General features: G+C 43.4%; 1 protein-coding gene across 3 annotated transcripts in view; it reads right to left on the bottom strand.

Annotated features, from left to right (window-relative positions):
* LOC126267208 (homeobox protein araucan-like) overlaps window positions 1–12,256 on the bottom strand; it is a 629,127-nt gene that overhangs the window by 112,475 nt on the left and 504,396 nt on the right. For all 3 annotated transcript variants that reach the window (XM_049972192.1, XM_049972184.1, XM_049972199.1), the window contains exon 3: window positions 478–599. In XM_049972192.1, the coding sequence (XP_049828149.1) occupies window positions 478–599 (122 nt within the window). The remainder of the gene's footprint in view (window positions 1–477; window positions 600–12,256) is intronic.

Below are 12,256 nucleotides of genomic sequence, written 5' to 3' on the forward strand. Positions count from 1 at the left end.
CGAAAGTATAACAGAAATGCTCGGGGAAGTTAAATGGAAATTTCTGAAAGAATGAGGAAGTAAGTGTCACGAAGTTTAAGAGAATGAAAAAAATGTGACATTCTTCTTCCACGATCGTACACGTCAAGTAGGACTCATGAAAAGAGCACGAGAGAGATTAGAGCATGCTCGCAGGCACACGAAGTCTCTTTTTTCTCGCTCTGTACGCGAATCGAAAGCACAGAAAATCGCTGCCGGTATGAAGCACCCTTCGCCACGCACTGCAGCGTGGATTGTGGAGTGTATATGTTGATGTCGAGAGATAAGTATGTATAACAACACGTTAAGCAGATTGTCCTATAAGATGGTTTTGGAATTCATCTGCAGGTTTAAAAAGGCAGCGACGCGTCGTCGTGTGGATGCACAGTTCCGGTGAGCGACGTGCGTCACGGATGCACTGCTAGAGAGAAATACAGAGAGTGCATGCAGTGGACTCACCCGTAGGCGGCGAGCGTGGGGTCGTACGGGTAGTAGCCGGTGGTGGGCTGCAGGCCGGCGCTCGTCCACGCGCCCATGTCTGCCGCCGCCGAGCCGCTGTCCTTCAGCGCGTACGGGTTGCTCTGCCAACACAAAAGCCGCAACGCGCGTTGCCTTCTCAAGCCGCTCGCAGCAGAGCACTGTGCACAAACATTGTAGTAGTCGTCACGAAACTGTACGGCTGAATGTCATCTCGCCTATGTAAACAATTGCCATTTACAGCTAATTCCAGTTGTTAGTAAAAAAAGAGTCCAACATAAATTCTAAACAATTCCACTTTTAGTCTAGAATAAGATATATACTTTCCTGAAGTAAACTCTTGCCAGTCATTACGAAAAACCAATTAGTATTACAATTAGTTTTGAAGAAAACTATTCCTTTACTTCAACCTCTGGGAGAAGCCAGAAGCACTAACATGTTTGGAACGGAAACATGCATGAACATTCGCAGAGTGTATAGATGCAAGTGATACAAAATTTACCGAGAAAGCATGAAAGTGTTCAGAGATAAAAAACTAAATATCTTAACAGGCGTGAAATTCTCTCGCCAGTGTAACGAAGAACGTCATCGCTGATGAATATGCGCTCGTACAAGCTTCTGCGAGGCAATTGTTCAGGAACTTATTAAATTAATGCTGTAATTATTTGAGATAAGAATGTTGTAATGTGTCACCAATGAACGCAATGCGATACATTTTTGATAAACTCCGTGTGGGGAGTTCCGACGACTCGCCTTCAGAAGACCAAGAACATAACCTTCACCCCGAAAAAACAATACTCGTAGCTGTTAGGCACGCACCATCGCTGCCTTATCACCCTGATATACACTGGATAGAAGTAGACACAGGTATTTTCAGGCAACCTCGGATCGTGCAAAATTCATTTGTTCGTATGGTCCTGCCAAGCCTAAGTTTCGTCCAGGTAAACCACTGGCCCACTCTCCTCTGAATCCCTGTACTCAATTTTGTGCTATAGTTGCGCAGTGATTCACTGGCCGTAATATACTCTCCTCTACTGTAATATTATAACTGCCCTGCAGACCACTTGTTTATTAAAAGCGTACATCTGAGTGAATATATTTTGCCGTTGTTATCCCTTTCCTGGTGAACGGAAGACATCACTCACACCTGCAGCCCTTCAAGAAGTTACGATGCAACTAAAACACTGCACAGTTCTTTCTGAGACCCCACATACTTCTGGCGTTTATTTCTGTGATTTGGCAAAGTTTCGTCTATCTACTTCGTCATGAGAAAGTTTGCTGAAAGTGTTTTCTAATGTAAACTCCGTTCCAGCATACACAAAGGAGACTTGGACAGGCAACTATGCAACGCACAGAAAACTGCTGCTCAGTATCGCATCTATAATGGAGGATAAGTCTGCGAAACTTAAACACGCAGAAGTATCAATTTGTCGCACTAACCAGCCAACCTCATACGACGTTTCTTGATCAGGAGCGAAGCGGGGTGAGACGTTAGGAGATGACATGAGCGACTTTGAACCGCCTTCTTTCATAACGGCAACTACACGTCCTAAATCCTACACGACATCTTACGAACTAATCGTACAAACCATTCATTTGTGACTTTCCCGATGGCAAAGAGCACACCCAAATTTCTCTGATGAAATGTGTACTCTCCTTCTTCAAGTCTACTACTTAGATTATTAGCCATTCTTTCCTCTCGGTATTAAACGTAGTTAATACTCCTATTGGCTAAAGCTCCAAAAGTGCCGATCAAAACCACACTTAATGTAAACCGAAAAACAAAAATGCTTTCGAAATTAAGTCTCCCCCTATCCGTTGTAACCAGCATAACATTTCAGTTGTACTAGAACGTTAGTAGCAGTTCACTGTAACCATCATCATTACTTTTACTCCCACCACTGCTTCATCTGAATTACTAGCATTTGCAAAACTTGAGACTGAATAGCCTTCATCATTTCTTTATGGAGCGTAATTTCTATCTTTTCCTACCTTGTCGTTGTCTACTCATCTATCCTCAACTCCTACACCCATAGTCCTCTATAATCTGTCCCTGGTATTCCGCTCTTCATTTATCTTTTCTATTGCTGCTCCTACTGCCCGATTAACATATCAGCGATTAATCTTTCCCTTCTCCTAGCAATGATTTCCATAGACTTCTTTCCTTGCCTATTCTTCTTGGCACATCTTGATTGTTAGTACTACTTAATTTCGCACTAATCATATCTAACGGGACTGTATGGCACCGGAATGAAGTTATACCTCGGGGAAAGTTTCATACGAATTACTGATTGCCGGCCGGTATGGCCGAGTGGTTCTAGGTGCTTCAGTCTGGAACCACGCGACCGCTGCGGTCGCAGGTTCCAGTCCTGCCTCGGGCATGGATGTGTATGATGTCCTTAGGTTAGTTAGGTTTAAGTAGTTCTAAGTTCTAGGGGACCGATAACCTCAGATGTTAAGTCCCATAGTGCTCAGAGCCATTTGAAACAATTACTGATTAAACGTAACAGATAATAATATTGCTATTTTAAGGCAGTTCATTTAGAAATGCGACATTACTCCACTACATAGCTACAAGAATACGAAGACACCTCCGAGTACGCAGAGATTCCAAAAAACCTGAATGCTTTCAAACTACCTGAAATTACCTTTTATCTGTCAAAAAAAGAATGGACTGAGTTGCACCTTTGTATTACTACACTGTATAACCCAGCAGTAGTTGTTGTTACAGTAAAATAGAGAACATAAATCGTGAAAATTAAGCAAATTGTTACCATGATCACGATGCACAACACTATCATAGCCACTGAAGATGATTCAGCAGTTGGTGTTGTGATGGGCGTCTCGTAAGTCGAATGGTACCGAGACAACATTTAACGCACGAAGATCGCTGAAGAGCCACTGGCAGTTCAGAAGCAGGGCAGACACACTGCAAGTGGCCAGCGAGCCGTGTGCCCTCACCTCCCAGCGAGTGCTTGTGCCCATTACCGTACGTCAAATCAGCTCAAAGGTGTGCCTTCGAACGGGGCAGTGTGATATCTCAAAGTATTTCCGTGTCGGAAATCGACTGTCTTGCTTTATGAAGGTGATATTCTTTGTAATAATGTATGTATTTGGTGCAATAGACGGGTATTACAGCATACAAGGTGACTATGGCGGACCACTTAGGTCTCGTCCATAAAATACCCCATCAGCACTAAATTCAGCGGCTGGACGGAAGACGCGGTATTTCGACCCGAGTCGTACGTTTGAAAGAAGACTGCCGCTCAACATTCTGTCGACGTCGACGTCATTACTGACGGTGAACAAACAACGAGGTCATTGGTCATGGAGTAGGAACTTCGATTTGACCAAGATGGGTAAGAAAATCAAAGGCAGGAATCACACTGGTGACAGCAATGAGTGACTTACGGAAGGCACTGATATCCTATATCCAAACGGCTAGATTTGGATTTGAGTCCCAGTATTCACAACCGCGAATCTAGAGTTTTAATTCTTCTACAGGTCAGTTGACAGCTTCCTCTTCAGAAGAATATCAACGGAGCTTATTAACAGCATTATAAAGATGTTTCTTGGTTCACTGCGTATTTCTAACAATACTAAGAATATAAGAAATTAAAAATATTACGAAATTAAACTTTTTTTACGTTGTAATTTCACTGTTAAGGGGAGTGAAATGCATTGCAAGATGATCCACTGTAGTGTTGATACTGAAGTACCTTTTCTTTTCTTTGGGTTTCAGTAAATCCTTATCGGAAAGTTTTAGATAAACAGACCAGATATACGTGAAGGGGAGTATTTTCAATAAATTATTTCGTGTTACGCCTAAATTCGTTGTCTCACGTGAGTTTCTAGAAATCGATACCTATATGAAATGTTAGTTTACGCAGGAAGTATAGCCCAATCCAAAACATTACTCCCATTCAGCTTCTAAAGGTAAGGCAGCTGGTATGTATTTCACAACCACTTGATGTTGAATTATAGGTAGCTCCAGATATCTACAGATAATAAACTTTATTGTTCTAGTTTATGAGAGGGAAGTTTGTGAGTTACGGACTGGTGCTCGATGAACTTCAAGAGGTGTTCGACGCAGTCACTAATCGGAGAATTTGTGGACGTGGATATCATCTATAATTCATCAGTTTTTCAAACTGCCTTAGCACTATTCAAACATGTTAGCGTGTGGATCTCTCCTATAAGGAAACACAAATTAGTTCGGGAAGAAAGAGTGAAGCATGAAGAGCTCAGCAATAATGTTCAAGCAATCTAATGTTTAAATGATTTTTTTTCTAACAGCTGACGGATCATTCATGCCCGAGAGATAAAGAGAATTATGCTACTGTAACTGGACAGATACAAAATGCAATACCGACTTTCTTTCGGAAGATTCCGTTACCTTGTTTGCCGGTCGACAGATGTAGCAATACGTACGACGCAATACGTAGTTATTTCCATTGTTCTATGGTCCAGCTGTTGCAGTAATGATATAAGCGGCGGATTTTTTTAAGTCATCACGTGCGCACCTACATAATTTCTGAAGGAAACTGGCATTTGCAACAACCTGTAAGTCATAGTGCTCTCCAGAACACATGCTCCTCTACACGCTTTGCATTATCATCATCATCATCATCATCATCATCACCACCACCACCACCACCACCACAGACTTTTCTACACTATTTTACAGGGTGATAAGATCATCACACACCTACTTCAGAACCCCATAAATAGTAAGAATGGCCTAAATATTGTGGAGTCATATTATCCCGCGGCTTTTTTTGGATAACGAGCTTGTCTACACAGGCTGTTGAATGCTCTCCGTCCACCTACGACATCCTCCGCATATAGAGTTCACCATTTTTCGTGACGGTTGTACATAGTAACGCTATTAGTTCGCTCACGACTGAATTTCTCTAGGCTGTTTACAGATAAGTAACGTCTCCCCATGGTCGAAACACTCTAATCGATTCTTTCTATTGCAGTGAATTCTCTCTTCCGTGATATCAATGATAGAAATTTCACACGTAGGTTTCTTATGTTACTGCTTTGCTGTAGCAACCCCTTGGCATACATGGCTTAATACAGGACACCTAACATCCGGGAAGCAGTCACAACAGCGTGAGTTTTGTAGACATATTGTTGATTGCATTTTCATGCGCATGATTCAACCAATGTGGCTCAAGGCGCGGTGCAAGCACTTTGTACTTGGCTGACCACTTATCAGCAAGTCGACCTATAAACTTTGCGTCCCCATCTAACGGACTGACCACCTTCAACAGTGTCACGAGATGGTTTTGAATTTAATCAGGATTTCGGTGCAGAATCCGGCAGTTAGAATTGTAACGAATCATCTCTACTATCTTCGCTGGCCAATTTGTGCAGACGAAAATTTTTTCACCACTGGAGTCAGAACCTGCTATCTTCAAGTCCATCGGCACTGCACAGACATGCGTCAGCAACCTAAGCTACAGAGGAGAGTACGTAATCGCGTTTACTATATTAATTAAGCTTCGTGTGGTTAAAGGATGCAATTTTCGCAGTAGAACGTAATACGGTGCCAGCAATAAGGTGTAAGGAATGAGCCTTGTTGATTGGGTTCGCTACGCGCCGCGTGACTCGACTCGCAGACTGCGGATGTGATGCGAGGCGAAGCGGCGCGGTGTCCCCGCGGCGACCGCGGTGTCCCCCCCTCCTCGCTTTGTGGTCCGCTGGCAGCTCGCGGCAGTCGCCAGTTATTTACTGTGACAACTCCATAATGGCAGCCGCGCCTATCTGCCCGCTCCATCGTACACACAATTAGCGTCACTAACGCTCGGCCACCCCTAATTTATAACGGACTCCTACCAGGGAACGGGGATAAAAATGTTATTACTTCCCCTCGAATAAAAACTCCACAGGGGTCGACAATTATTTTACTTGTTCATGAGACGTTACTACACAAGAGAAGACACAAAATAATGAATGTGAAAGGTGCATATATAGTTACTAGTAATATGTTACGGCGAGGTGGAACTGAGAGGAACGTGTTTTAACGAAGGGACCCCCTGCACGAGGCCTCTGACTACCACAAAATGAATCCGAAAAAACCTGTATAGTCTACTGATACTGCTCCAGGGCGCATCCTGACACCAGTTTATACACGAACAAACACGTACTTTATTGGCTGTTACTTTATTAGGCTGCAGCTTTATGAAAGGAAACTACTTTTTCGTGTGTTTAACAGACACCAATATTACATTATGTACTCATTATACCTTGAAGAGAAAAAGTGAAAACTATAAATACGCGGATGATCAAGCAGTGAGTCAGAGGAGGGGCTACAGCAGTAGATATTGAAGACTATTGTAAGAAGGGACGACCAGTGTGGAATCAGGAGAAATGTAGAAAAGAAAAATGTGATGAGGAAAAACTAATAGAAAGTTACAATTAACATATTCTTGGACAGAAAAAAGCTGTTAGTGTAATCATTTCCGCACCTGAGTACTGTAAATGACTGAACGGAAAGAAAGAGAACGTAAAAAAATACTAACATTTAGAACAACACCAAAGGAGCAAAGAAAAAAATAATTATATCTTGAGTACAGTGAAAAAAATATGGTTCAAATGGCTCTGAACACTATGGGACTTAACTTCTGAGGTCATAAATCCCCTAGAACTTAGAACTACTTAAATCTAAGTAACCTAAGGACATCACACACATCCATGCCCGAGGCAGGATTCGAACCTACGACCGTAGTGTTTCCGCGGTTTCAGACTGTAGCGCTTAGAACCGCTCGGCCACTCCCGCCGGCTGAGGACAATGCATCATGTACATTTGCAAAGGATATTCATAATGTTTTGAAACGTCGCTACATAGAAGAATGCTTAAGGTGAAGTCGACTGGTAGACGTAAGAACGAAGAAAATAGTTTATTGGAAGCGACCAAAAAGAGAAAAATACCTTGACTGGGACGTAGAAATGCTCTACAATAATGGGCTATAGAGAAAAAGTGGAAGGAATGAGAGGAAGAGAATTGAAATGATGCTCAGCATTACAAATGGACGAACATGCTATCACATGAAGGAAGATGTTCAGAACACAACATGGAAAGACCCTAGTTGAAATCCTCCTTGAGACAGTTACACTAAAGAAGAATAACAGGCCACAACCACCACTGGGAAGAGGAGGAGATGGTCTATTAGAAGATTGGAATAAATGCATACAGGACAAGGTCGGGAACTCAGCCTGTACAGCCATAAATAATGGTAAATATATCATATTTTTTATCTTAATACATTACATAAAGAAAAGACATTCTGCCATCTCCAGAAATACATCGCTTATGTAGGAAAAGTGAACTAGCGCCCTGGTTCTGAGTCTTCATTTAGGCGGATGTCCTCTCATAAAGGATTTGGTAACATGGTTTCCATAATGGACAAACACAGTACTAATGTATCGTCATGTTACACGCACACTACAGCCTAATCTCTCTTATATTTCATAGTTTTTCTGCGAGTAAGACTGACATTCTCTTAAAGATTATCACTTGTCTAATTTGTAATTCGTCTCAGTATCGACTATTATAAAGGGTGCGGCATAAATGTAGGAACGAGATTGTAAAACTTCTACTATTTCCGCTGTGAGCAGTTGTAGACAAAGTGTAACTTGGAGATATTAGTGTACAGCGACATGAAAGGACATTCAAACGCTCATTAATTCGGAGCAACGGGACATGCTGTGCGATTACCAAGAACACTCTGTTGGCCGTTTTCCTCGGCGTTTCCCGCACAAGAACGGAAGAAATGTGACGTCCGCAACGGACTAATAGCTTCCCAACGTTCATCGGGAAGGTGTCATTCCGCCCCCACAAACAAAAAACACGGGTCCGTTCCAGTTTTTGAATTTCAAATTGAGGCTCGAAGGCCAGATTGTGTGTAAGATAGGGCGTGGTGTGGCAGTCTCAGGTTTCTATAGCGACGGCGATTAGGCACAGGGTGTCGCCCAAATGCTTCCACTTTCTCGCTCTCACCTGTGGCTCTGGTCTGGCGTAACAGACCGGCAGCTGGGCCGCTGGCGCAGGTGGTCGCAGCTTCTGACCTCATCCCGCACGAGCATTACTCGACTTTCGCAAGGCGCCTTACTGCTAAGTAATCCAGGTGTCTTGTATCTTCTGACACTTATCGGTACACCTGAGTACTTATCAGCCACTCTTTAGCTATGTTTTTACGCTGAGTTCTCCAGGAAAAATCTGAAGTTAGCTGAATGTTGCAACAGGGTACTCTCCACATATCAGTAGGAAGCATATAAATGAAAAGTGCACAACGATTTCTCACTTGGTTAACTGCATTTTACCATTGATGTCAGCACTGCTTAATGATATTTTAGAAAATCGTTTGTGCGGTCATGGTGTTCCTAGCTGATTCATATTATGTCAGATATTTAAAAATATGGATTTCCAACTAGTAAAAATGAGTATTTATCGAATTAAACAATTTTCCTTTTTTCTTTGTAACACCAGTGGTCTAAAATCGAACATAATTACCTTTTTACTATTGTTTTTAGAAGTAAAAGCAGCTCGCTTTATTAACCACTGACATATGATAAGGAATGAAAATAAACAAAGAAAAAAAAGGGAAAAACAGAAAAGGCCAAGATCACGATAGATAAAGAACTAAAGCAGGTGGAAAACTAATATACACGCCCATTTTAAAGTGAGTGTTTAGCTCTTTAGAGAGCTTGCCAGGCAAAACAGAACAATCGACGCGTCAAAAATCTGGCATCGTCTAGTCACGGCTCTAGGTGCCTTGTGTATGCGAATTCACGACTATCGACGACGTCAAATTTTTCACGCATTGACCGGTCTGTTAAGTGTAACTTAACCTTCGGAAAATGTGTAACAGACTACATTTTTACCTCGCAAACAGGCGCCTGGCAAAGTATTGGCTTTCCCTGAATACAGTGTGACTGTGACGTCGACCAATTGGTTCAAATGGCTCTGAGCACTATGGGACTCAACTGCTGTGGTCATTAGTGCCCTAGAACTTAGAACTACTTAAACCTAACTAACCTAAGGACATCACACACATCCATGCCCCAGGCAGGATTCGAACCTGCGACCGTAGCAGTCGCACGGTTCCGGACTGCGCGCCTAGAACCGCGAGACCACCGCGGCCGGCCGTCGACCAAAGTGGAGGAAAAAAGTTACGGTAAAAGAGTGAACGAAACTACTGCTGACAGAAATTTATCAAAAAAGAACTATCACTACCTCCCGTAACGACCATTAAAGCACTTTAAATAGCTTCTCGCTTTCCTATCTCAAATGGAACACTACCAAGACGGAATACAGAGTGCCCAGTGAAGGTGAATCTGAATTAAAAAAGTAAATATGTTGAAAACTGAGATAGAAAGGCGATTGACACAAGAGGTATGTTTATTGTGAAAACGGTAAGAATTTTATTCGGAAGTTTCGAAACAGTTCAGAAAGCTGCTAACAGATAGCGCTGTACGTTGTGCATTTGCGCTGTGCATCTCGTACAGTACCAGCAGAGTTTGAAATGACGTCACAATAGTTTCGAAACGGCCACTACTCGCAGTACTAATATGGTGCAAGCGAATTTTGAAATTTGCCTTCACATCCTGTAGGGTACCAACGGAAATGGTTTCAGGTTCTACACAGATCGTCGATCCAAGCTCGTCCAGCGTGGTGTGATGGTTCCGGTAGACACTGTCTTTCAATGTGTCCCACAAAAAGTAGCCGCAAGGAGTCAGATCGGGCGAATATGGAGGCCCGCCCATCCACCCCTGGCCAGTAAAATTCCAATAATCCAACGCAGTGACTATTCCCGGAGTATTCATCAGGAAAGTGGAACACCTATTCGGTGTTGAGTGGTCTAGCTCAATCACATTGAACCACTCGGACCTCAGACGATCCTGCAACATCTGCTGCGTGGCGACAAACTGTTCCAGTATTGCAACGTTGAGTTAATTGGTGATCATTTATCGCATGAAATAAGGGTCAATAACGACTCCGTTGCAAAAAGTGTTTGAAAACTGCGCCTCGTTGCCTTAGGGCGGTGTTCTAACCAGTGGTATTCTAGTACCACAAAAACGCGTTGTTTAATACCTGACTCCAACCTCTTCCTTGCGTACACTAACCTCCTTTACTATTTCATTTCAACGGTGGAATTGATGACTCTGAGCTATTTAAAGGCACTGCGTGTTGCGATTACAGCGACATCTATTATCAACTTCACAAACTATTTCGAAACTTGTGTATGAAATTCTTACAGCTTTCACAACAAAAGTACAGTTTGTTGCACTCGCCTATTGAACTTATTTCTCGAAATTTTTAATTTTTAAATCAGGGACTCCTTCGTTGGTGATTTCCCATGCCCTATTTCCTCTTGGTTCAGTACGGATCCTAAATTAAACTACTGCGTTTCTGCAAACGACAGCAACAATTAGCAAAAACAAGACCGCCAGAGTGTTCTCTGAATAAAGATACCAGTCAGCGTGCAGTGCTCTAAGCGGTCACATCCGCCTTTGACCAACGGTCTTGTGTGTGTGAATATTTTGTCGTGTGTGCCCCGTTAAGCGCCAGAATAAGATAGTTGGCCGAAGGCGTGCTCTTTAATAGTGGCGTCACTTCGGCCGCTCTGAATCGTTTACAAGCGAGAATCAGCCTCGACTCTTTAAAGCTGCGGATGAACGGACCAAAGCAGGGCCATCTCTATGAAAAAACAAGTTAGGGTGGCAGCGCGTCTTAACTGCCCGAGATGCAGGGCCGTGATAGTGAGATAAATAAAAGATGAGTTGGCTTTGAGGATGTTATCTGTCGCGGCACCCCACCGGCTAGGAGCTTAGCTAGGCGCGCAGCTCCCGTTTGGCCGATGGGCAACGGACGAGGCCCGCATAAGTGCTCACAATGCCCCAAGTCTCCAAGAGGAGGCATAGCAACTACTTCCAAATAACGAACTAATAAACCCACACGAACTCTAGGTTAGTAAAGCTGTCCCAAGCACGCAAAACTTTGTTACAGCGGGCATAATCCCACTGGAGTTTTAATTCCCTGTTTTTCTAACATCATCACGGATTACGCTGTATAAACGTACGTTTACAGGCGCCGGCGCCTATAACTTTGACACTGGGTAGCGTCATTGGATGACAACTCCGGACTTGGCTATTCAAAATATTATGTACTCACTCCCCTCTACATCTCCTAGAAGTTTGTAACGGAAATTTAGGAACACCCAGTAGAATAATAAATGGTGGCAAGTCATCAGCGGTAGGATGTCGGAATCGATTTCCCCGATTACAACTTTTGCTGCTTGTCTTACGAGCCACAGTTCATGCACCGCTGCGTGTCACATCCAGAACAGAGTAGTCCTTATCGTTCCGCATTAACATTCTGCGCAACTTGTTAGTTGCGACATCCTTCCATTAGCCAAATTATCTGCTACATCAGAACTACTTTTAATATTGGCATTATTAGTAGCCGTGTCTTTCGCATATGATAGCATGCAAAGACGGTTCCGACTCCTTTCCGGAGGGCTGCGGCATAATTAGGCCCATTTACATGAACCGCCACAGTACGCGTGTCGCACAATAAGTGCCTCACAGCGTGGGCCGGAATTATTACGTCGACAATAGGCGGGTGCAGGCGTGCGATGCCCGCCGCAATGCATACGCAAACACTGCGAGGCGAGGCGGCTGGCGCGCGCAGATCGGTCGCGGATAACAAACCGCGTCGCCGCACGCCACGCCGGGCAAGAGGCGAACGAGC

The sequence above is a fragment of the Schistocerca gregaria genome, chromosome 1, assembly GCF_023897955.1.
Source record: "Schistocerca gregaria isolate iqSchGreg1 chromosome 1, iqSchGreg1.2, whole genome shotgun sequence".
NCBI classification, from domain to species: Eukaryota; Metazoa; Arthropoda; class Insecta; order Orthoptera; family Acrididae; genus Schistocerca; species Schistocerca gregaria.